General features: G+C 41.3%; 1 protein-coding gene across 1 annotated transcript in view; it reads left to right on the forward strand.

The window, feature by feature from the left end:
- The window catches only part of TET1 (tet methylcytosine dioxygenase 1), a 98,604-nt gene that overhangs the window by 29,759 nt on the left and 42,988 nt on the right, over positions 1–25,857 (forward strand). The window contains exons 3-5 of the mRNA XM_044420459.1: positions 1,231–1,281; positions 16,718–19,223; positions 21,432–21,522. Coding sequence (XP_044276394.1) covers positions 1,231–1,281; positions 16,718–19,223; positions 21,432–21,522 — 2,648 coding nt within the window. The remainder of the gene's footprint in view (positions 1–1,230; positions 1,282–16,717; positions 19,224–21,431; positions 21,523–25,857) is intronic.

Consider the following 25,857-nt stretch of genomic DNA (forward strand, 5'->3'; position numbering starts at 1 on the left):
GTCGCCATAGGCGGAGGATAGTGACCTGTCCCAGCTCTTCACTCTCTGTCTCCTGCCCGCCCCCAGCCGCCCTTTCTCTCCGAATCTCTTCGCTGTTCTTATGATTAGCTATTAATTAACCCCGAGGCGCGGCCAGTGCGCGCGCGCTACGGGGAGTGCGGGTTGCCCAGGCATTAGCAGCGCCGGTGTCCTAGCACAACCCTTCTTTCAAAAAAAAAAAAAATCGCTTAATCTGTAGCGTTTGCCTTATAAAGTCAAAATGCACAATAGCTTCCTGATATACGTGCGCGCGCGCGTGTGTTGTGCTTGTGAAGGAGAGATCGTAGCTTTTTCCAAGGGGATCATATTCCCTCCCCTCCTCTGGAGCTTTTCTCCGGCACGTTCAAATCATTCAGATACACCAAAAGCTGGGCTTTCTGCCCCCGCCTTTTTTTTTTTTTTTTTTTTACACCTCGCTTCCGCCTTGGCCCCTGCAGCGTCTGCCTGTCTCCCTCCAGCCTGCCTCCCCCTCGGCGGGATCCGCGGGTGCAAGGAATCCATGTCACAGCTTGCGCCAGCCCTGCTGTCCCTTTGCTCCGAGTAAAGCCCACACATAGGAGACCCTTTGTTTGGGAAGGGTTAGGCAGGGAAGAGCGCTTTGGAAGCAGCTGGCCCCGCGCTGCCATTGGCTGAGGCTTTTCTGGAGCCTCTCTTCTCCCCCCTCCCCCCCGTTCCTCCCTCCCCCCCGTAATAATATTTGAGAGGCATGCCCAGCACGTCCCTAGTGTTGGCAGGCAGGGCTTGCTGTGCTGCTGCTTGCTGCTGCTGCTGCGGCGGCTGCTGCTGCTGCTGTTCCTTTATAAAACACCATGATAATAATACCCCAAAAGCAGCGTGAAGAAGTGCTACACTGTACAGGGTTCTTCTGCAGAAGGAAGCAAGATGGCTACCTTGTGGGTTTTGCTGTGAAGAATGCAGAGCCTTATTAAACCCGACTTTGAGTGGGGGAAAAGGTTATTTTTTTTCTCCTCCTTCCTTGTTAACCCTCTTTTTCCCGTTTTTGTTTTGATTCCGATGACTTCAGCGTCTAAAGTCTGAGCAGTTCCTTTTAAAGTTCTGCATAGAAAGCCCCTATGGTTGCGTTTTAAACATTGTGTTCTAATGTAACAAGGGGAAAAACTGTTTTTGAAAATAATAAATTTCTTTGCTTATTCACCAAGACTTAATCTTCAATGTGATGTCTTTCTTTAGGTGCTAACTGAAAACAAAAGGCCTCAGAGGAGAAAGCAAAGAGTTCGGAAGGTAATAACCGATCGTTTCCTTTATTAATAATTCGTACAAAAAAGCAGCCTATTTTTAACAGGCTTGCTTGAAATGGAAATAGAAAGAAAAGAGTGGAAATGCTAGAAAGTATTACTTTCTGGATTTTCATATTTATGGTTAATAGTAGAAGCTCATAGTGTTTTGTCTTTCCCTGAATATGGTGTGTTTTGCAGGGATTTAACTCTTTGTGCACAAAAGCTGCAGGTCAAAATGTTATCACTTCTGATATATTGGAAATGACTTGTATTATTATAAAGGCTGCAATTCTACACTTACTGTGGAGTAAGCCCCAGTCAGTCATTAAGAGTTACTTCTGAGTAATTATGCTTATGCTTGTGTTGAAATTGACACTTTGGTTCTTAAAGTGTGGGTTGCAGTTAAGATTTATGCAAGTTCTATGTACAGTGAGTATTAAGTGTGGGATGTCAACATTTGGATATTCGGTGTGGGGACTTCACTTTCATGTTTCCAAAATAAATATGAATTCCTGTTTGCTCTATAACCATTGGCACTTTTCAGACAATTGTGGTCTGAAATTGGTAAGTGTTTTAAAAATTAAACTGGATTTTCTCACAAAAGGTGTATCCTCTTCCCCATAAATGCTTGATGAATTAAAAACCGGCTCTTAAAGTAAGTGAAGTATCGAAAGTGGATTGGTGTGGGATAGAGCTCCTGAGGCAAAAAAGCAGCAGAGAAAAAGTTTTCATGTGCATGTTCATTGTTATTTGTGCACATACAACTGACCCATATCCATAGCTGTCCTGTACTTTTCAGTTAGACAGGGAATTCCTGTGCACGTGCAGAGGAAATCCCTGTTTACGATGAGGAATCCCCACCCTATAGTTGAGAATTAGGGCACCTCCCACATAGGCAGACTAAGTGTGTCATCGGAGCTTTCCAGAATTCTGGATCTTGGCCGATGTGTTTAATGTCGGAATTCTGAAACGATTGTGTATACATGTTGGCATGTTCGTATTGGGGTGTTTGCCTGTGACTCTGGCCAACTGCATGTAGTATGATGAGCCCTGGCGTGGTTGCTAACTTAACTGGTACACCACATTTTATGAACTAGGACGAGACTCAAAGACTACTTGGCGTGAGTGGTGGAATAGTAATTTTTGTGTTTTGATGCTGTGCTGGTTTGAATGTGCTATCAAAAAAATCAGGCATGTGATTGTTAAACAAAACAGAAGCACATAAATGGAGCTATTAATAAAATAAATTAAATGGGTTCCTTAAATGCTTGGGGTAGGTTTTAGAGAAAATATTAGTACCTTGAAACGTGGTGGGACTTAACCTGCAGTCTTGTGCATAAGGCACAGTTTACTCATAAGAAAGTCCCATTTATAGATCTGTGCTATGTTCCATTTGTATTGCAGATGGTGATGTATACTGAGGTTTGTTACTTGTGCTATGTGTATTTTTAAATACACTCATAATTTCTATTGGCACTGTACTCAATCACTTTTTATGATCTTTTGCACCTGGACCTGGGATACCTGGTTGATTTTATATTACTTGAGATACTTTCATAGCTGTTTGTAGCTGAGACATTAACTTCATTCACATTTTAACTAAAAACTAGATATTTAGGCTACAAGCTTCATTTGGCAGTCTTTTCCCTCAAAATCAACTGGACTTATTTTCGAGTAGATATGTTTCAGATAGTGGCTCCAGTACTTAACAAGAAATGATAATTTAGAGATGGAAGTAACAGATCTGTCTACAACCAAGAAGCTATTTGGGCAGATGCTACTAGGAAGTTGCCTTGAACATGCTTCATTCCATTTTGCTGTGCTGTTGTGCTACACAGATGCTTTGCTTGTTGCTTGGCAATGGAACCTAACTATGGATTGTGCCAGTTTGGCTCTACTGAGGGTAGTGAAATCCTGTACCCGCTTAACTGGGAGTAAACCCAGTTGAACTCCACTGGTTTTACTTCCGAGTAGATAAGCCCAGGATTTTGCTGTTAGTCAACTTTGGCTGTGCTGAAGGGTGTCATCCAACATGCTTTCCTTGGAAAAATGGAAGCAATATGGTAAATGTAACAGGCCTGTTCAAGTTTGCTTAAAAAGCACCTAGATATTGGATGCAGTAAGTCTTGGGAAAGATTTCCAATTTAATTAGTACAAATTTACCTTTTTGCCGAGCTGCATTTCTTTATTTCATAGAAAAGCTTTTTTTTCCATTTTGGGGACTGAACATATATTTTTCTGTACTGGGTACAGTTGGCTCCTGGGCTTGGGCAGGTGGCAGTACTGGGTACTTGAGTCTTGCTCCCAGGTAGTGCTTTGTATGTATACAGCCATGCGTGCACCCCGTGTGTGCCCCCACAGTGTGTGTGGACATGACAGTTCAGCTGGGAATCCAACGACTTAGGCCTAAACTTTGATGAGCCGTGTGAACTCTTTCTGCTTACAGTGTACAAAAGATCATCTGGTGCCAGAGTTGGGGTGCATCTGCTACCATATCTGGGGTGGGGAAGTATGTAATGGACTATTGTATGATCCAAGGAGATGTCACTGCTGGTGGAAGTTGCCCAGCACAAGAGGAACTTCTGTGGATTTCTGAATCAGTGCCTCGCCCAAAGCATTAGAACAAGGTTTCGTTTCTAGCAACAGGGTACTCCGAGGCGTGAGGAAAACTGTAACTGTCCATTTTGTTTTGCACGTGGTTCAGCTGGGGTTGACAACAGGACCGTATTCTCTGCCATCATTGTGTGACATGCTGCTTCCAGCTTGGTATGACTGCTGTAGAGAAAATAATTGAGCATCTGAAATAATGCAAATATTCGCAAGGGTTACTGTGAAAGCCCTTCAGGGTTTACTTAGCTCAAAAATGGCACCCACTGTAGTGGTTAGTGGGTGGTGTGTTGCTTCCAGTCCAGCACAAAACAAGAGAGGGCTTGTGGTATCTCATCTTGTTTTGTATGGACCACCCATCAAATTTCCACAGAGTGAAACATTGTTTTCAATTGGATGGGGCTATGCAACAAGCATTCAGATAGTGGGCACTTGTCTCTATCTACTAGTGTGCCTGATATTCTTTGTGCAGATAAGCATGAGGGTTTGTTTGCTTTTTTTGCAATTTGATTATTTATTCTGTATTTTTAACAATACATGTAGATAGTTAATTTTCCTCCATTCATTTAGAACAGACAAAATTGTTGCAATTATTAATTACTGTTATTATTATATTGATTTGTATATCACTTATCAAAACATACCAAGTGATGATTCAGACCTTATTTTGTTCATCTCTAAGTCATTTTACTGCATTTTTATGACTTTCAGATCTTTCACTTGTGCATTCACACACATTCTGTACCTTTTCTTGTCAAGTTTTTTTCTTTTTGTATTTAAATGAAGATTTGTAATTTTGATAATTGAAAGAAGTACTGTTTAATTACCTTACCTTCAACTGCCTTATCTTTTTGACAGGAAAGAAAATGAAATTAGATTGTGTTTTCTTTTTATGTGCCCTGCCATACTTAATGTGTGTGTTTGTAAATCCATGAGCGCTTAGAGTGTAAACCTGTGAATGTTTAAACCAAGAACTCCTTCCAATGGGAAATAGTGGGAGCTGCAGGTCCTCTCGCATAGGATTGTTTCTTTAGTGTATTTAGCAATTGGTTTTAAAATTAAGTGTGAGCTATCTCTAGGCATCAGTGCTGCTTTTTTCATTGTGTTGCATAAAGAATTCTACAGAGCTTCTCCTTTTGCTGGATACACTAACAGTCAAATGCTTTGCACACTTTGTTGGAGATTACTGTCCCAATAACTAGCTTTGCCTTTTATCTGTTTTTGTAACTGTATAGCTTACTGTAGTCCAGACACAGTAAGGAATTGGATGCATTAGTTCAGGGATGTAGAACATCTGACCTGGAGGCAAAATCTGTTTCTTTGAGGTCTCCTCCCCCGACCCTGCTCCCCTCTCCCTCCCCTCAGCCTAAGTTATTGGCAGTAAGAGCTTTGAGCTAAACTGCTGGAGTGTTCCTCCTTCCAAATTCAAATCACCAAATGCAAGTAGCCTGCATTATATTTGAATGTGATTTGCAGGTTCTCAACAATTTATTGGATATCTGTTATGAAGATGCTGATGTAAACTGAGAACTATAACTGTGTAATACAAAATTAAATGAAAAACAGTTATCAGAAATAAACCATTAATTACCATCACACATACAAATAGAAAATGTTGACTGTTTCTAATAAACTATGGCAACAAGATGCCATGAATATTCAATGTAAAGAGGTAAAGGATTTGCGCTCTGTGATCTTAGAAAAAAAAACTTGTGCAGCCCAGTCTGTTTCCCTACTCTTCAAGTTGTATTGAATGACATCTCCCTGGCTGGCTGGGCAATTGTAGGATTGGTGAATGGCATCTTAAAATTAGAATTACAGTGTCCCAAATTCCTCTTAGTACCCTCTTAATCCAGCCAAGTTCCTAACTTGGAATGGGGAAAGACTCTTGTGCTTTTAATAGCCCTTTGCTTCATTGGAGAAGATAGTATCAAAAGAATGGGGCAAACAGAAATGGGAGCAAAGAGATAATTTAGGTTATTTAAAAGAAGTTATAGGAGAAAGAAAATACTGCTCATTGTACTGATAGCCCTTGAGAAGTGAAGAACAAGAGGTGGATTTAGTATGAAAGTTATAATAGCAAATAGCAAGACCACATCTGTCTAGCTGCAGCTGAGTACAAAATAAACAAGGAAAAGCTGTTGGGGTCCATATTGTAACATAGCTAACAGAACTGACGTGAATCATTCACCAAGGGTATCTTCAAAAATGACTTGATGGAGTTCAATCAACTGTGAAGTGTAATTTATTAATATGCATGATACAAGGACGCAACCCAAGTGTCAGATTTGTTTATGTCCCTGGACAATTTCAAATGATGATTCAGCCTCTCTGAGGGCACCATCCTATGCAGGTCTTTGACAGAAAAAGCCTACAGACCTGTGCATGCTCCAGCCAGCCATTTTTTGGTCTAAACATGCACAGCATTGCACCAGGAAAGTTCTAAATGGTACAAAACAAGTAGGGTATGTTATCCCTCTGAGAACCAGTTCCCAAAGTGTACACGTTGCATTATAAGCTTTTCATGCACTACAAAACTAGTTTATTGTTTCCCAAACTAAAATGGGATGATTGGAAAAAAAAGAAGAAATATTAAGAGATTTGGCTGTTTGATAGCAATAAAATATAATAAAACAAATAATAAAATTTGTTTAAGTAATATTATTTGTAAATGTAACTGCCAGTTTGCTATCTGAACACATCTTTAAGGAAATCCACAATGTTACTGTATATGCCAAATGAAGCAGAATGATTCAAAGATTTAAATGCAGAAGCTGTGTATCATCCACTGAGTTTGAAGAGGCTCCACAGACATAGGGAAATACTCAGTGATAGTACTCAGTGGTAGTACTTTTCCCATGCTAAGCCATATTTTCTTGCATGACAGTAACTTAACCTGCACTCCGAATTGCATTGTGTTCATGAAATGGTTTTACATGTGGGGGAAAAGGGTTTGTACAGTTGCCAGGTGATGTTTAGATGTATGGATCCCGTTCTCTCCATTGCCACCCCACAGTTTCTTATGTGACACGCATCCTCTCTTCATTGCATGAGATACGTATTTTTGAATACAAGGCTTCATGCTTGAGACTTGCATGCATCTGATGATAAAATGCAGCTATCAAATATGGTGGAATACTGGATGGAGAAAGTTAAATTTGCTAGTACAGATGGTATCGGAACAAATTGGGAAACAGCCAAGTGAGTGCAACAGCTGATAAAGCAGTCCAGTTTCAGGTCTTTCTGGCTAAGCTCTAAAAGTGTAGAAGTTGCTCTTAGAAAAGAGATTGCAGAGGTCAGGTGCTCAGGTGGAGATTTTACAGAACAGGGGAAGGCCATCAAAGAGATCTGTAACACTTAAGAGACATCAACAATAACACATGCACTGCTATATGAGTATTGCAACTCCATACTCAAGTTTGATCATTTCAGTGCTCACGCTTACTTTTTATCACTGTGTGCATGAGCGTGTCTTTGTGTGTCAGACAAGGCAGCGCCTGCATTGCCGAACTCTGTAAACACAGTCCTGTCAATGTTAAGCAAAACTGGAAACTTATCTAAATAGTGGATGCTGTTCCTGCTTAATTTGTTTCTTGAGTAAATAACTTTTACAACTGTAAGACACTGAAATATGTATTATGTTTGAGTGCTTCACCACAACACAGAGAGAAAGAGAGGAGGGCTTCCCACTTTTGGAAATGTCTAATTCTACAAATAGGAAGGAAACTATCTTGGAGACTTAGGGCATAAAGGGAGTTAAATAGGAGGGAAGAAGACTGATTTTGTGGCAGTGAGGTCATCAATGATCTCTGCAAGGACAGTTTCAGCAAAGGATAGAAACCAGTTGGGTGGGTTGAGAGTAAAATTGGTGGGGGGAAACACCAGGGCCTTACTAGCACACTGCAGGAATTTTGCAGGAAGGCGACCATGGTTTGGAATTCTGGTTTGGAGGGCAAGCACTGGCAATAGTTTGACTGCTTGGATACTGTGGCACAATTCTGGTCACTGCTAAATAGAAAGGGGTAAGTCACATTCAGAACACGAAGAGAGATTGTTTGACGTGAGCTGCTAGAAATAAGCATTGGGCTGTTTAAAAAGTCGTATGTTTTTTTTCCTCCTAAACATTTTTGGTATTTATTTTTGCTGGGCTGTTCTGGTTTTGGGAGCAGGTTGTGTTAGCTTTCTGTAGTATGTCATAGACACACTGCTATCTGGTAGTATTCTATGCTCACATGCCCTTCTTTCATTGATACTATGGCTATCAGTGAAGACTTAATCCTGAACAAACAGGTATATTTGTTTCTTGAGTAAAGGGCCAGACTGTCCCTTGGTACATGCTTTCATGTCCTGACTTGCTGCAGTTTAGGGGTGAATGGGATGTCTGAGGATTCCCCTGCGAAGGAAAACATGGTGGGAAACATTCTCAGTTCTTCATATGGTATTGTCTCTAGTCTTCCATTTCCATTACACAGAATAAAGTAAAATAAAAACACATATAGGTGCATAGCCAGAGATGTTTTGATTCCTAGGACAGCTACAGCCAATACTGCTGAAAGGATTTACAGGCCCCCAGAAAATAGGTGACTAAATGGGATAGGCTTCTGGTCTCCATAGTGCAAAGAACTAATTTAAGATCTTCGGGACAGAGAATAGTATCAAAAGGGTTTAAGGTGTTCACTGTATAATTAACATTTATGCATGCCCTACTGCCATGTTTGGCTATAAATACCAATCTGGTCAGCCGAACAATAAGGCCCTAGATTTCTTGTTCTTGCTGGCAGGGGGCATTAGAGATTCCCTGTTCCACTTGTAGTCTTTTCCACCTTCTGAAGAATCTGCAGCACAGATTTTGAAGGCCTCTCCCAAACAGTTTTCGAGGGGCTGAGGTACTGTTGGGGGCTGCAAGAGGATGAACAGTTGGGAAGAGTTCACATGTTTACTTGCTTGTTGCTTCACTTCCTTTTCCACTCTCCTTACTACTAGGAGATAGGACTGCACAAGTTAAGAAACCTCCCAGTTATTTCAGTGCAAAATCTCCCCTGATCCTAGAAGACTCAATCCTATTTAAGGGGTTTGTCTCTCTGCTAAGGGAAAAGGGAAGTAGGGGAGGATGGTTTGTTATTGGTCAGGCACACCAGGGAAACTCAGTGCCTTACAAGGCTTCCCAAATTTGGGTAACATATACTTGCCCACTAGGAATTATAAACAAACTCCCAGTAGGCTCCCATATGTGGCTTGGGAGCTGTGTTCTGCATGGTGATTGCAGATTGTATAGGCCTGGTGAGAGATGAGAGCAAAGACTTCTGTAGGTGCAATGACTCACTGGAACTCCCTGCCCAAGGAAACCTGCCTTAAACTATCCATACATTGAAGTAAAACTTGATAGGTTTGGGATTGGCTTAGCTGGTTTTATTTTTGTGCTAGTGCCATGGCTTTATGATGTATTCCTTTTGTGTTTCAGGGTGGCATTTGTAGAATTGGCTTATCTTGTAGAGCTCCATATATTTTGAATGGAATACCTTTGAATCTTTCCTCCTCCTCCTCCTTTTACAACTGGACTTATTTGTTATATGTTGTATTGTCTGTTTGTGGTTCCCAGGGAAGGATTCTTCTTAAAAGTATTTGGCAATTTAAAAATAACTATGCTATTGCCTTCTCTGGATTGTTCAGGTTAGTAGTTCTAATCCTAACATTATTGCACAATTGCACATTTTTCTCCATTTAAATAATTTTTGCAAGTGTGGCCACTTATTTTTAGATGAGTAATAATTATTTAGCAGCTTGTTGTTCTATTTGAGGCACTTGTCTGCAGTTGCCACTATTCCAGTTTTGTTTCAGAAATGAAGATGTAGAAGCTTGGGTATCTGCATTTTAGCTTTAATGACCAGTTGATTACCCTGATTCTAAAAGGTGAAGCTGTGGTTAGGGCAACAGGAACACAGTTTACTTAAAAAATAAAATGTGTTACCTAGTTAAACGATGTGACATAGGCACAATTTCAAGAAATTATTCCTAGTGGGCCAAGAGAACATCAGGTTTTAGAAAGAGTCACCTTCCAATTGTGTGTCTCCATGTTTGATGAAAAACTGCCAGTAAAACTCACAGGGTTGTTGTGGGGATAAGATGGAGGAGGAGAATGATGTAAGCTGCCTTGAGCCCTTTGTAGGAAAAAGGCAGGATATAAATCAAAAAACCAACCAACCAACCAACCAAACAAATAAATACCAGTCAGCCGCTACAATCTATAGCTTTGACGAAAAGACTAGAAATGGTATCTCTGAGGGTACTGTATATCTTTAATCCTGTACAGGAAACCTGGTATCACCTGTGTTTGATCACTGTGTCGCTTGAGGCACACCAGAATGTACACTTGTAAAAAATGGCCAAATTCCTTCTGCTGCTTGCACAGTTGGAGCCTGCAAGTGAAGATTCTCTCTAGCCTTTTCACAGTTACAAAAGTGTTTGTCATTTTCAGGTAGTCTTCTCTATTGGGGACCAGTAATTTTGGAGCAGAGACTTACATGTGTTTCAGGCTTTTTTTCTTTGTCTCTTTTATTCTCACTTATTTAGCATTGTCAGAACAACACAGTTCTCTATATCAAGAAGTGTGTCTTGAATTGCTGTGGAGCAGAGAGGCAGTTTCAAGTGATTAGGTACCCTTAGCGAACTCATTGTCTAGTGAACCTTTTTCTTGTATCTTGTCTTGCTTGGTTGGGTTTAAAAAGTGTGTTTTATACAGTTCTTCAGATATATTTTCAGCAGGTCCTGCTGAAAATATTTTTTTTACCTAGCCTTCCCATATACAGTTCTTTGAGTTGTTTGTTGTCTAAAGACTCTAAAATAAGAATGGGCGATTTGTGCCCCCTCACACACACATTTTAGTCTACAACTCCAGCATAGCCTTAGTCAGCATACTGGGAGACCACAGTTATTGTAGGCCAAGACCTTTGGAGGGCTACAAATTGCCAACTCCTGTGAAATAACCAACTTATTTTCCTTACCTGATCGTCTTTAAATGGTTATGGCTTCCTACCAGTGATTGGACAAGTAGCTATTTATATATCTATCTGCTTTAGCATTCTAAAGTTCAGTATCTATGCACAGATTTTTTTTTTTCATCTTCCGATGGCTGATAGGGAGTGTGAAGTCTCTGAATTGTCCAGGCCTAGTATAAATTCCAGCAGCCTGCTCTCCTGCCATGCTTGTTAGTCATTAGAGCAGTAATGCCTGTCAGTTTAGGTTTAAGCAGCTGACCTCAAGGACCCTTGATTAAATACTTCTTATCTAGATTTGGGTACAATGCATACCTGGTCATGATACCAAAGAAGGGGTTTTACTGTGGCCTTTTCCAGGCTCTGAACTTCCCTGCTGTGAAAGGCTCAGTTGGTCTCTGCCTATTTATCCAGGCAAAGTTGTTATTTCTTCAGGCAGGCCCTTGGCTTCTAAGCTAGTTTGTTGCCAAAGGAAGTTAGACTTGGTTGGTTCTGCTTGTTTGTTTGTATTTTAAACTCTTTTATCTTCTGTTATGTTTTAATTATAATTTTTTTCATTTAGATTTTATAGTTGATTCAGTGTGGTCTAGTGATTAAAAGGTGGGTAAGGGACCCAGGTGACCTGGGTTCTAGTCTCCACTCAGTCTTGAGGTGAACTGGGTGACTCTGGGCCAGTCACACACTCTCAGCCCAACCTCCATCACAGAGTGGTTGTTGTGGGGATAAGATTGAGTTTGAAAGAGGGATGTAAATCAATTGATACAGCATAATGTTGAAACAGATTAATTTATGTATTCCACAATGCTGTATGGAAGTGGCCCAATGCAGTGTTACAGAGCAGAGTTCTAGTGATGTTGCATGCAGCTTGGGATCGTACTGGAACTTTAGAAGGAGAAATAGGCACTTCGGTGTCCTCCAGATATTTTTGACTGCAGCTCCCATAGTTTCTGAGTGGAGCTGATGAGAGTTTAGGATAAAGAGTCTGGAGGCGTTGCCCAGCCTGCTTTGTTAGACCATCATGAAACTCAGGAAGAGACAAAGCTGCCCTGATACTCAACCTGACCTTCCATCCTTTTATCCTCCAGTCAGATTTGCTTCACACCCAAACGCAGGATCACAAGTGTACCTCTTTTTAGAGCAGGAAAGAGAGCCAATCTTTCCATTCGCTCTTCCCAGTTTGGCCAGACTTTGCCTGGCTTTTAACACTCTCTTTCCAAACATCTTACAGGTGACTTTTGTGGGTTCTCTTGAAAGATTGGTAAAATCCAGTCTTTTAAGGTCCTGGTGTCCATGCATCTGGCATACCTGTAACCTCCCTAGTGCCGAGCTGTGAACAGGTAGCTTTTTCTGACAAGAACTCTATGTTATGCGGGTAGGTAAATTACAAGTCCCTTTGGCTGTGAACTAAAATGCCAAATGAACATCTTATTTCTGTGCATATAATTGGAACCTGAACCTTCCTTGCCTCTCTGCTTACATTTTGCTCCTTGAACCATATAATTCTAGTATCAAAGAGGGTCTTATGTTGATGAATTATCAGACTCTTGCTTCTGCTATAGTGAAGAGGATTCTGTTGGGGTTATTCTCTTTCAAATAACTTTTAAACCCATGTCAGACACCTTGTTGTTGTTGGTGTTGTTAGTCGCGAAGTCGTGTCCGACCCATCGCGACCCCATGGACAACATTCCTCCAGGCCTCCCTGTCCTCCACCATCCCCCGGAGTCCACTCAAGCTCACACCAACTGCTTCAGGGACTCCATCCAGCCACCTCATCCTCTGCTGTCCCCTTCTTCTTTTGGCATCTATTGTTCCCAGCATTAGGCTCTTCTCTAGTGACTCCTTCTTTCTCATTAGGTGGCTAGATGGAGTTTCTCTATTTATTTATTTATTTATTTAAAGCATTTCTATGCCATCTGAAGATGAAACATTTGAGTTTCATCTTCAGGATCTGGCCTTCTAAAGAGCAGTCAGGGTTGATCTCCTCTAAGACTGACCGGTTTGATCACTTTGCAGTCCAGGGGACTCACAGGAGTCTCCTTCAGCACCATAGTATGTCCTTAAAACAGGTTGTATGAGGCTTGATTGGGGCAAGTATGCCAGTGATTTCCACAAGAACCAGCTGATCACTGCCTTTTACTGGACTTAAAAAAGAATTCAGCTCTGTCATTGGCTCTGCAAAGTACTTTGTATATTTTTGTTTTTGTAGCAAGCCTGGGCTGATGTTCTCAATTTAATTAAAAATTCTTGAGCAAGAGCTCATCCTGGTATTATCTGTTACCCTTAGCATTGTTTTGTGTGGGGTGGTAGCCAGGACCAAGTGTTCCTATTCTTGAAAAAATATTTGATATTATCGCAGCCATGATGTAGCATCTTGTTGTGGCTGATGTATGTGGAAAGAATATGCACGGACTTAAAGCACACTTGCAGTCACCAGTTTAATGGCAGATGCTTTCTTATTGCATTCCTGGCTTGAGGCAAGCACATTCTGCTTTGGTACATGAGGATGTGCAAAATGTCTTAGGAAAACTGTACTCAAATTTGAAGTATGCGCTATTAAAGTTGTTAGTTACCTTTGGGTAAAGGTTTTGACTTCTGTTGATGGTGTTCAGATGTGCCTGAAGCCACTGAACTTCCCATTAAGGGATGGCTTGAGACAGTAGCAACAAGCTGCATTCTGACTTGCTAGTTTGTTCGGAGAGTCGAAATAGCTGCAGATTTGAAATGGTCTGACAATCTACCTTCCAGCTAATAAATAACCCAGTATCACTGAGCTGGTTTCCTTCTGAGAAGATGGGTACAGATCCAGCCATGTACCCATTCCCTATGCTTATCCGGTGATGCCATGTCAAACTGGCCTAAACTTAAGATGTGAAGGCCCAGAGCAAACTGGAAGAATTGCAGTTTGTTCCCCCCTTGTCCCCTGAACTGTTTCTGTTTAAAAATCTGCAGTTTTGTTTTATGAAATATTTTGTTTTAGAATGATGAATAACATATTTAAGACAAGGTGCTTCTACCCTTTACTCCACCAAATGATTTTTTAAAACTACGTAATAAAGCCTTTATTTAAACAAACAAACAAAAAAGACCCAAGAGATGCAACATTTCTGGATTTTTTTTTTCATTGAAATTATTTGTACTGGAATTTTCATCAAGAAAAAGACACTTAAGAAATAATGAAGCCATATGAGGGATTTTTCTCTATAAGATTCTATATATAGTTTCTCTCTATAAGATTATCAGTATAGTTCTTTCTTGCTTATTAATATTAATGATCTATTGTATTTTTTACTGATAGACATTTAGGGATGCTCCAAAGCCATGTTCAGTTTCCCACTATATCATAATGTGGAAAAAATTCTCATTCTTGACCATTTGAATTTTATTTTGTTAGGTACTGTGTTTTTGGGCCTATTCTAAAGCAGTCTATTAATATAGTGCTAGACTAAAATCCAGTGTGAAAGAAACCCCGCCACTGCTACTAGATAGTACCGAACAGCATGTGGGTTATCCATCTATGTTTAATTTTTTAGGTGAACTTTGAAACTTGTGGCTATCAACTGGTACAGTTCTTTAAAAAAGAAACATTAAACCTCACATCTAGGGAATGCTACCTTGGCTATTAAACCTTATAAGTACTACCACTAGAATAAACCGTTCTTTACCTAAAAGTAACTCAGTACCTTTATCCTGCAGCATAGCCATAGGGCTGATATAACCACTAGAGGCAACTTCTTAATATCAACACGGAATAAGATATTCATTAATAGAAATTGTTTACAAACGTGAATACAGTATCACTCTTCAAACAGGTTCAGCTTGGTTTAAGGTTCTTGAGTTAAATAAACTTGCTTAACATTCCTAGCAGGAGGCAATCTTTCCAAGCCAAATAAATATTCAATAGCTTTTCCTTAGGACCAGCTTTTCCAAAATTCTACTTTACAAACTGAAATAAACTTCCCTAAACTTCCTTACGAAAAGGAACAGATATTCTGTACACTACTCTTCCACTGACTCCAGTTATTTCTGTTGCTTCTGGTTTCTAGAATGATTCGCGTATTTTAGAGACAACTTGCTGCAGCAACCCATAGTCAGATACAAAACAGGAACCTAACATTTGTTACTTATAACTTAGTTTGCTCATAAAAGTATCTCATGTTTGGCATATTAAATTCAAAAGATTAGTTTATCCAGACAATAACTGCAGACTTAATGAGTTTAGGGTTTTTTATTTTAATGATATTTTAAAAGCAATCCAAGTGATGCATAACATAGTTTTTGTTCCTAAAGCAGCCTTCCCAACTTGCTGCCCTTCAGTTGTCTTGGACTATAACATCTTGCATTCCAAAACGTTGGCCATGCTGCCTGAAAGTGATGGGAGTGGAATCCACAACATTTGGAGGACACCAAGTTGGAAAAGGCTGACTTTAGATTGATAAAGGGAGCTTTTAAGAGTTTTGCTTATTTTTCCAAAAATTTCTGGTTCCTTCCCCCCAAAAACAAGCATATACCCCCTTTTTTCCAAATGCTGCTTAAGCTAGCCGTCTCAAGCTAAATGCAGTGCCCTATGTATGTTGGTAGCCTGAATTCACTGGAGCCTCAAGCAATTTTACAATTGGAAGGCTAATGTGAAATATACCATTATTTGTGTTACAGAAACCTCAACATATAGGGCAATATTCTGCCCCATTCCCATCCCATGTTTGTTTGGCAGCACCCTGGTACAGGATGGAACTCCAGTGCTGCAACTCCTGTGCCTCCAAAGTCGAATGAGGATGGCCCACAGGACTGTGTGGCCAGCCGGAGCCTTGAACGGGCTCTTGCTCTGTTTCTTGCTCAGCCAGTCTCCTCTTTTTTAACTTTGATACTCCTGGTTCAGCTACACATTGGACCATTGCTTAATTGAGATTTATACTTCTCATTTGTATGTATTTTCCAATTTGTTTCTGTAGATGTATGAATAGTAAACCCTCCTCTTTCTATAGTATGGTATTGTTGCAAAAGATGATATTGAAGAGCCTTTTCCCTCTGCCAACTTCTATAGGACAGTCTGGTGTGCTGGGACTCTTCCCAGTTTAGCATCTATTTCAGTTTTGTGTGGGAAATGAGGAAAGAAAAACAGGTAGATGAGAAGTGGAGCTATCTGGCAGATACTGCCACTGATTGCAACATTTGATGTTTGCTATTTTTGCCATTACATCCATCCTTTGTGCAAAGCAAGATCTGCTGTCTTAGTATAAGAGGCTGCTTTTCTTTGTCTAGACCGCCTCTCTGCACTTGTGTCTGGAGCCGAAGGAGTTAACTCCGGCTCAATGAGAGCTGTGCTCTCAGCTGCTGCTGTGCTCCAGTGAAGGACCAGTCCAGACACTGGCTGCTGCTGTTGCTGAGAGGAATGGAATCGGTGACTGCAGTAGCTGTAGCATCAGTTGTCTGCCTGTGACCATCAGCGGGAAACAACTAAGAATACATGTAACCAAAAGCCTTTATAGTGCTTGTGCAGTCACAGAGCTGCAGCTACGGACCAGATCCTCGTCCTGCCAACAAGAAGACTGCACTTGTTTAGCATTTTCTTGCCCTCCTCCCTCTTTGAATCAGATTGAGTAATTATGCCAGATGAAGTAGCAGTGAATGATGTAGAGAGATGGGCTTGGAGCCAAAAACAGTGAATCGGACTTTGGAAAAGGATGTTTTCACAGATTTTACAGTGCTTTCACTCTTGTATTGATGAAAATAACTACATTTGCTTTTAAAAAGTTAATTAGGATAGTTCAAGTACTTCTGTATATTCAGGGCTTACAGCACTGGCTAAAAATGTATTTGTATTATTGTATTTGTATTTTGCAGGGGGACTTAGAAAACAAACCAGTAAATGGCTGCAGACCAGAGTTCATGGAATGTGTTGCCCACTGCCATGGTGAAAAACACAAGGTGAAACCAAACCAGTCACTGCTCTGGGAACATGTACAGGCAAATGAAAGGGGAAGTATGACTGGCTTAGAAACAGAAAAGTGGACACAGAACGAGAAACTATTGCTTAATGCCCATGTGAATGGTGACCTCTGTAGAACTGGAACAAAAGATGAGAACTCAACCCATTTTGAAAAAGATGCAAAAGCAGTCTATTCTTCCAATGTGTTATATGAGCCCAAAAAGTTGTTTACCCAAACTGCTAAAAATGGCATTAAAAGCATACCTTACTCACCAGCAGAACATGATGCATCACTGAAAAAAACAGATGTGAGCGTAAGTGCAGATCTGGCGAGCAACTGTAAAGAAAGGAACGCCAGTGCCTCTTGTGCAGGTGCTACTCCATTGAATAACATTAGCTCTTTGACAACTGGAACATGTGCTCTTCCAGAAAAGAAAGATCACCTTTTAGAGCAGCAGACAGAAAGCTCTAAAGCCATTCAGGAAACTGAAAACTCACTTTTGCAAACCATTTCACTTTTAGATCTACAAGACCAGCCATCTTGTGCTCCTGTACTTGAGAAAGATGGCTGCCTTGATGATGGTGCTTCAGATATACCAAGCAAAGATCCTCAAGCTGAAGATTTGTCACTTCAGTCAACTTTTTTATCTCTGATTAAAAACCGAAATTTAACAGTAGAACAAGTTGTAGCTATTGAGGCATTAACGCGTTTGTCAGAACTCCCTTTAGGTGCTCCATCATCAGCCAAAACTGAAGCAGTTCAGTGTACAGAACAACAAACGCCACATTCACTTAACAATCACAAAAAGGATAATTCTTGTTTTTTGACATCATCCACACTGAAAGGTGTTAAAGAGACTTGCCCACAAAAGGACCAGGTGCTCTCTTCTCATGCTTCTTCACAGAGAAGACTTCTTCCTAAGAACTTGCTTTACAATGGTCAAGGTGCTATTTCTGAATTCCCCAGTAAATCCCCAAGTCCATCCAGCTTGTTGCGTAGATTACATTGCACCCCACGAGATACCAAGTCTTTCTCTGCTTTAGTATCTGGCGGAAATTCAGGTCATGCTACTAAGAAATACCCTCTTCATCATAAAACTGCCATTGGGCCTTGTTCCAAAACTTCAAGTACTATCAAACAGCGGAGGAACAGAATAGAGATGCTTGGGAAATGGGAGGGAAAGGCTGTTCGTGGCTTGAATTCAAGAAGTAATTCTATAATTAGGGATGGCATTCACAGCCAGGATGAAGAAGAGGTAGCTGCCCAATTAACTCAACTTGCAGCAATAATTGAATCAAACAAAACAAGCCCAGATCAGAAGACATCATTTCTCAATCGAATACCACCCGATATGCAATCGAAACTTAAACAGGATCAGTGCCTACTGCAGAAGAAACAATCGCTATTTGTAAGGAACAATTATAGCTCCTTGTTAGTCAAGCAAAGGCAACCAACACGGAAAAATGATAAATCAGTACCAAGGGCAAAAAGACTGAAAAAAAAGCCCCAAGTAACTCCTGACCAACAAAACCAATTACAACAAGAATGCCCACATGGTGAATTACAGGACTTGCAGAAAAAGCCTTCGAAACTGCGTAAGCTTGGTCGGATTGTGTCTCAAGATTCCAAACTAAATGCTTTGGGGAAAAAACCTTTGAAAACCAAAGTACAAAAAGCACGGAATCGGAGTACTTTGCCATCGCAACAAAAACCAACTGCATTATTTCTTCCCAAAACTCAAATAATATTCCACAGGCCTTTGCCTGCCTCTGCACAAGACAAAATAAAAGACAAGCTGTTTAGCCATGAAGTAGTGCCAGAGCACATCAAAACTGTGAGCTCCAATGGTGCACCTGGCACCAGTCCTCCCAGTGGTGACCACATTGCTTTGCAACAGAGTAATCTGCTCTCCAATAATCTTCTGATGATTTCTCACTTAGAAGCAAAATCCTGTTTGAACCAAGAAAGTCAAAATATACATATGTTTACAGAAAAAGACAAGAATTCTCAGGTACAGCAAACCATGAATATTGCTCAAGTGCATCCTTTGCCTCAGATCATTAGTGAAGGAACAGATGAAAAGAGCAAGGAAGACCAAGAGAAGTTCCAGGAGGATGCTGTAGATCCACAAAAAACGCAGATTCTGCCAGTGATGCCCATTAACTGTGGTGAAGCCTCTTCAGGGGACACTGTGCAGGCTCTCAGGAATGTGGAGCATACAAGTGAAGTTACATTTCCAGCATCAAGTTTAGGGACTGAAAATCCACAGGGTACAGAGATCTTAGGGTGTTCTCCATCAAGGAATACACTCAGTAGGTTTCTTGAATCTCCTATGAAGTTCCTGGACACCCCTACAAAGAACCTAATTGATACACCTACAAAGAAAGGGCAGAGTGATTTTCCAATCTGTGATTGTGTTGGTAAGTGCCATTTGCTTCATATTTGCATGGTGTTCTGAAACAAATAATTCAAACATTTGCTTTCTCATTAAGGAGCCCTTTGGAAGTTTTATTTTGCAAACCTTGCTTCTTACCTGCACTGAGGTCAGAGTCTCATGAGGTTCCACCCCATAAGTGAAAAGTTGCCTCTGCATCATTCCAGATTTCATGCAGGTGATTGCTTGATTACCCAGATTTCTGTGTCTTTCTTCCCATTAAAGCTCATTTGTAGAAGGGAAATGTCTATATATGCAAAAATTAATAAAGCTGGAAGAATTCCTAGTATCTAAGAATATGATGCTGACCGCTTCCTGTTGGAAATGCCTTTCTAGATATGCACAGTGGGGCAATTGTAACTTGTTTTATATATTTAGTTCAGTATGTTATAGCGCTTGTGACTAAACATCATTAAAAGTAATATAGGACAGACATTTTATCATGGGACTCCTCAGTGCTCTTGTTTGGTTAATTCACAGGACACCAGTGTGTCCTTGGAAAAATGATCTGATAGTGTATGGTATTTACAGATGCATTTAGCTACTTTAGATATCTGAAAGGAAATTATGAATGTTATTAATAAAGAATCCATTCAGTAATTAAGTTCACTCTATTATTTATTTAATGCATTTTTAGAAAGTCAGGATAGATTAACCTCACAGAGCCATTTTCAACAAGCGTTTAAAACATCATGATGGGATATACAAAAGCAACATTAAATATCAAAACATAAGTTCATATAAAATATAATTACTCAGTAAATCAGATAAACTGATCAGTTAGAAATAATGTCAGCAAATAAAAATATTTCAACAGTGGCAGCAGAGAAACTAGTGTTAGAAACACAAATCAGCCAGAAGCTGGATACAAAACATGAAAAACTTAAAGCATGGGTCCTCAAACTACGGCCCGCCATACCCTTTGATCCAGCCCGCCATAGCTCGCCACACGTGAAAGGAGATCGCTTTGGACTCACTCGGAGAGGCATCGGCTTGCTCGCAAGGAGATTGTTTTGGACTCGTTGGGAGAAAATGGACTCTGTGCTTGCATGCCCCTGTCTTTCTGCATGCGCACGCGGGTGCACCCGCCCCCCAGCCTGGCCCATGCCCCCCCCCACCCACACCACCTTGGCGGCCCACACCCATCCCTGGCACCTTTCAACTGGCCCCCTGTTCAAAAAGTTTGAGGACCTCTGCCTTAAAGGATTCTGTAGTATTGTTAAGCCTGCCGTATAACGGTATTCATTTCAGACTATGATCTATCATTCCTATGTTCAGACATTTCTACTATGTATGCGAGTTCTTTCTTCTTTTCAAAGCAAAATAAACAGTCCCAAAAATACTGTAGATCAGGGGTCCCCAACCCCTGGGCCACGGACCGGTACCAGTCCATGGCCTGTTAGGAACTAGACCGCACAGCAGGATGTGAGTGGTGGGCAAGTGAGCAAAGCTTTATCTGTATTTGCAGCCGCTCCTCTGTGCGAGCATCACTGCTTCAGCTCCATCTCAGATCATCGGCCATTAAATTCTCGTAGAAGGTCGAACCCTACCATAAACTGTGCATACAAGGGATCTAGGTTGCATGCTCCTTATGAGAATCTAGTGCCTGAGATGGAGCTGAGGCGGTGATGCTAGCACTGAGGAGTGGCTGCAAATACAGATCATTAGTAGAGAGGTTTGACTGCACAGAGACATAGTAAAGCAATAGCTTGCAGATTCATATCAAAACCCTATCAATGAGTAGCAAGTGACAATTAAGGTGCGTCTAGTTTCAGGAGAACAAGCTCAGGGCTCCCCCTGATTCTGCATTATGGTGAGTTGTATATCATTATATATCACAGTGTAATAATAGAAACAAAGTGTGTAATAAATGTAATGTGCTTGAATCATCCTGAAACAACTCCTCCATCCCCCGGACTGTGGGAAGATTGTCTTCCACGAAACCAATCCCTGGTGCCAAAATGGTTGGGGACCACTGCTGTAGATGATGGCACTGGTGTAGCCTACTCTGGGTCAGAGTTGTGAGTCACACCACGCCTTGACATTTGGCTTCTCTTCTATTAACTATATGAGACATTTAGCTAAGCTCTGGGATTCTGGATGGCAGATCATGGTAACTTTCATAGGATTTGGGTGAGTAAGTGTACTCTGTCCATGAAATAATTTTAACAGCTATTTTTAACCCTTTCTATAGAACAAATTATAGAGAAGGATGAAGGTCCATATTATACACACCTTGGAACAGGACCAAGTGTTGCTGCTGTCAGGGAAATAATGGAGGACAGGTGAGGAAATGAATATCAATGAGTAAAAATATTTATTTAAATGTATCCATGCAGCAAAACAGTGATGCTGACAGTAGTGTTACAAACTTTGTATACTTCTTTTCTTACTGTACTTATCCAGGGCCTCTTTTTCTGGATTATGCTGGGTCCGAACCACAGCATCTGTGTGCGAGCTGAGGCAGCTAGAACGCTGGTTCTCTCTCAAGTACTGAATCTGTCCTAGAAAACGAGCCTCAGTACCCTCGTGTTGACATAAAAAAGCCATGCTGGATCAGACCAAAGGACCAGCTAGTCCAGCATTCAATGCACCTGGTGGCCAAACAGCTGCCCAAAGGAGTGCTCCAGTAGGCTGGGTTCAAGACCTCTGCCTGCCCAAGCTCCTCAGCAACTGGTGTGTGCAGGCGGGCCACCTCTGTGGCCCAGAAGGCCGATAGTTGCTGATAGCCTCCTTCCTCACAAATCTGTCCAGTCCCCATTTAAGCAGCGAATTCCAGTGTAGACATTGGGAGTTGGTCAGGAAGTGAGTAAATGACATTTTTCATAAGGCTCTGGAACTTTAATCTGCTCGTGGTTGATTTTAAGGACTGTATTCAAAACAGATGGACAGACCCAGGAAATGAATAAAGAGCAGGGCAGACGTTGGAAGAATGGGTTAGAGGCCAATTCAAGCTTGAGGGAAGCTCATGTTTCAACTTGATAAGAAAGGTCAAATGGTTTCTTTTGCAAGAGCTGCAAGATGCATGCTTCCTCTTTCACACTCAAGTCATGTATTTGCCATTACCTGTTTTTGGCCACAATTGAAAGCTCATTTAGGCATGCCTAAGGAGTGTGTGTGCCCAGCAGGATTTCTGACTATTTTTCTTTGAATAAGTCCCTTTGAACTGTAGCCACTCATGCCACATCCCAGTATTTCAAAATCCCCCAAGCTACAGAAACAGGCTGTAAAGTGGTGGTGGCAGAGGAGGATTTTTTGGTTTCAGAGTCCAAGTGGGGCTGTTTGCAAAGTACTATTAGTGTCACTGATTAGCACTTCACCTTGTTTTCTTACAGAAGGGCAATGTATGTCTGTGCTGGAACTTCTCCCCTGCATTTATTTCCAAATAATTCTTTTTTACACGGGAAACCTCAAGCCTGGGACCCAAATCTGGCCCTCTTGGGGTCCCAGTCTGGCCCTCCAAAGTTCAATAGATGGTTTCACAAGCCTCCCCTAGCTCACTTTCCCCCTTCCACCAAGTGTTTGCTTGTTTCCTGGCTTTGGTGCTGTATTCTCCCCATTTTAAATGCCTCCCTTAAGACTGCATTACTGGCAGTAAGAACTTCACTTGAAAATATGCTAATATTTTTGGCCATGCTCCTTTTGTGTTTAGCCCCACCCACCTCTGGAATGTATCCCTGGAAAGCTTCTTCAAACTGGAATTCAACCCTTGAGCTAAAAGAGGTCCTTTACCTCTGCAATAAAGAATTGTGCAAGTCAGTGCTTATAACAACTGAGAAACAGGAATGATGATTCAGCATGCCGAGAGGGTACCCCAAGCTTTGCAGATGTACAGAGAATGTGTTTTTTTAGTGAGGGGAACCTCCCCTACCATAAAAACAGAGCAATTTGGTTCAAGTATGTTTAGTAGCCATGGAATGTAAAATGACAGCTGGAAAAGAAAACACAAAGGTGTGTGTGTTGGAATGGCAAGCTGGAACCTTGAAGAGAAGCACTCATTTCAGAAGGCAGAGTGTGTTGCAATCTTACGTAGGTACCACCATTGAGGATCCTTTTGGCAGGTAAAGCATAGTATGCAACAGCACTGGAACTGTTCAGCTGGAGATGAGCTTGTTCTTCAGTGTTATCAGGTCTCTTTCTTTGGTAAGGTTGATCATATTCATAGACTCCTAAGAGGATATGCCATTAATCTAGGGGAACCCCTTGCTCAATCAGAAATAATACAACCGTAGCATCCTCTTACCATTAGGATGTTTCTCCTAATGTTTAGCCCAGAGGAGGTAAACTGCTTATTATTCAGATGTTACTGAACTACAGCTTCCATCATAACCGACAATTTGCCATGTATACTGGAGCTGTTGGGAGATGGAGTCTAGTCCAGGTTTCTCTGCCCCCGTTTTAACTGAAATCCATTTCCCTGTAATTCCACTTATTCTGCCCAGGCACCAGGAAGAATTTCCTCACTATCAGAACAGTACAACAGTGGAACCTATTAACTGGGGTAGTTGTGGGTTCTCCCTCACTGGAGACCTTCAGAAAGTGTTTGGACTGTCAACTGAATGGAATGGTGTAACTCCGTGTCCTGCAACAGCAGGGGGTTGGAACCAATGGCCTTCTGGCCCCCTCCAGCTCTACTGTTTTACGATACTATGATTGTCAGGTGTTGTGATTAATTGAGATGGAGTGGGGTGAGCTTTTTAGTAGACCAAAACAACTCTGTGATTGAGCAGCAGATCTGAAATATTTGAAAATGTATTCTCATCAACTGCAGGTGGAGCTCCACTTATGCATTCTTAGAAGTCGCATTCTCCCTCTTTCAGGTGAGAGTGGCTTCTCTTAATGGTGCCTGCTGCAGTGTGCACACATCACATCACACGCTCTTCTTTAAAAGTATTTGTTTTTATTAATACACAAATGTGGATTTAGCTGGTTGATCTGGTTGATCAGTAGTTACTGGAGGGGGAAATATGAGAATAAAAAGCTAAAATAGGAATTGACTGAAGTATTCTGATGAGAGTAAGGACTACTTGTAAGGAAGAATTCCTTGCATGACCTATGGAAACACACAAGCATTATATAGGGAAGAACTCTATGGTTCATGGAATCATAGAGTTGGAATTTTATTTATTTATTTCATTTTTATGCTTTCCAATAGCCGACATTCTCTGGATGGTTAACAAATGTTGAAAAAAATTAAAATGCATATAAACATACCAATTGTGGAAGTTGGAGATCATCTAGTCCAACCCAGTACTCACTGCAATCTCTACAGTGTAGGCTGTAACTGCAGCGTTCTTCAAAGATGGATGTCCAGCTCTTGCTTAAATGTCTGTACCAAAGGAGAGCCCACCATTACCTAATACAGATTGTTCCACTATCCTAAGAACACTATGAAAAGCCATGATGAATTAGTATTCTTTTCACTCATTGCCCCCCCCCAGCTGCCCTCAAGCGAATTCAAGTGCAGCAGCACTTCCCTGCCCATTTTCCTCCGCAGTGTACTGTCTGATGCCTGAGGTTGCATATAGCTGTCCGGACTAGTAGCCCCTGATAACCTTAACGTCCATGATTTTGTCCAGTCCCCTTGTGGTTTTCACAGCATCTTGTGGAAGTGAATTCCATTGTTATACATAGTATGAAAAATCCCTCTCTTTTTTCTTTCCTGAATTTTCCACAAGTCAGCTTCATGGCATGATCCCAGGTTCTAGTAAGAGAAAGCGGGGAAATCATCAGATGTCACATAGTTCTTGCTGTGAGGAAGTTTCTCCTAACGTTTATCTGTAATCTGCTTCTTGCGGTTCCCCACCCTATTTCTTCTCATGTTGTTCTCCAGATAAATATTGATCAAAGTGGCACAGAAGGGGTTGGGCTCTCAAGAACTAAGGAGGACACTAACGGCTACATCCCCCAAGTTGTGGTGGGCATGAGCTTGAAAGGATCCTGGGCTGCAGAGCAAGGAGCAACTCCCTGAGTGGGTGGGATGAGAAAGGATGGTGTGTTGCACTTGGTAGGGGATTGTGGAGAAAGAAACAATTTCTGAAAATGCTTTCACCATTTACTGCACAATGATAAAAGGTAAATTGTATGCTCTAGGGACAAGTGGGCAGTCATTCCCCTGGAAGGTTTCAGCCTTTCTTGAGGAGGACTTTCTTCCTGCAGCTGGGAGAGTAGGTTGCAGCATTACCCGGAGTCCCTTTTATCTGATGAGATTGTAGTGCTTCCTGTTGGGTCCAGACATGGTGCCTTCCTTCATAGCTGTAGGGAAATTATTGTAAGGCACTCTCTTAGGGGTTTGATGGCTTTTTGAGTTGGTGCAGAATGCTTCCCAGCAGGAATCAATTACTGTGAATGTTCTATCAGTGTGACAGTGGCGTCTTACTACCTTTCAGACATGAGGCATTATTTATTTAATATCCCATTTTTATTATAGCAAATTCAAAGTGTCTTATATAATGTGAGGTAGGTTGAGCTGACAGTCTGTGGCTGGCCCAACACTACCCAGTTGGCTCCATGACCAAGCAGGGACTAGAACCCAGATTGCCTGAATTCCAGATCCATGTTCTTAACCACAACACCACAGTGGCTCTCAGTTGATGCCAGTTTCAACCTCTAAAGCCCTA

The sequence above is a fragment of the Varanus komodoensis genome, unplaced genomic scaffold (genome assembly GCF_004798865.1).
Source record: "Varanus komodoensis strain SLA01 unplaced genomic scaffold, ASM479886v1 scaffold11, whole genome shotgun sequence".
Lineage (NCBI taxonomy): Eukaryota > Metazoa > Chordata > Lepidosauria > Squamata > Varanidae > Varanus > Varanus komodoensis.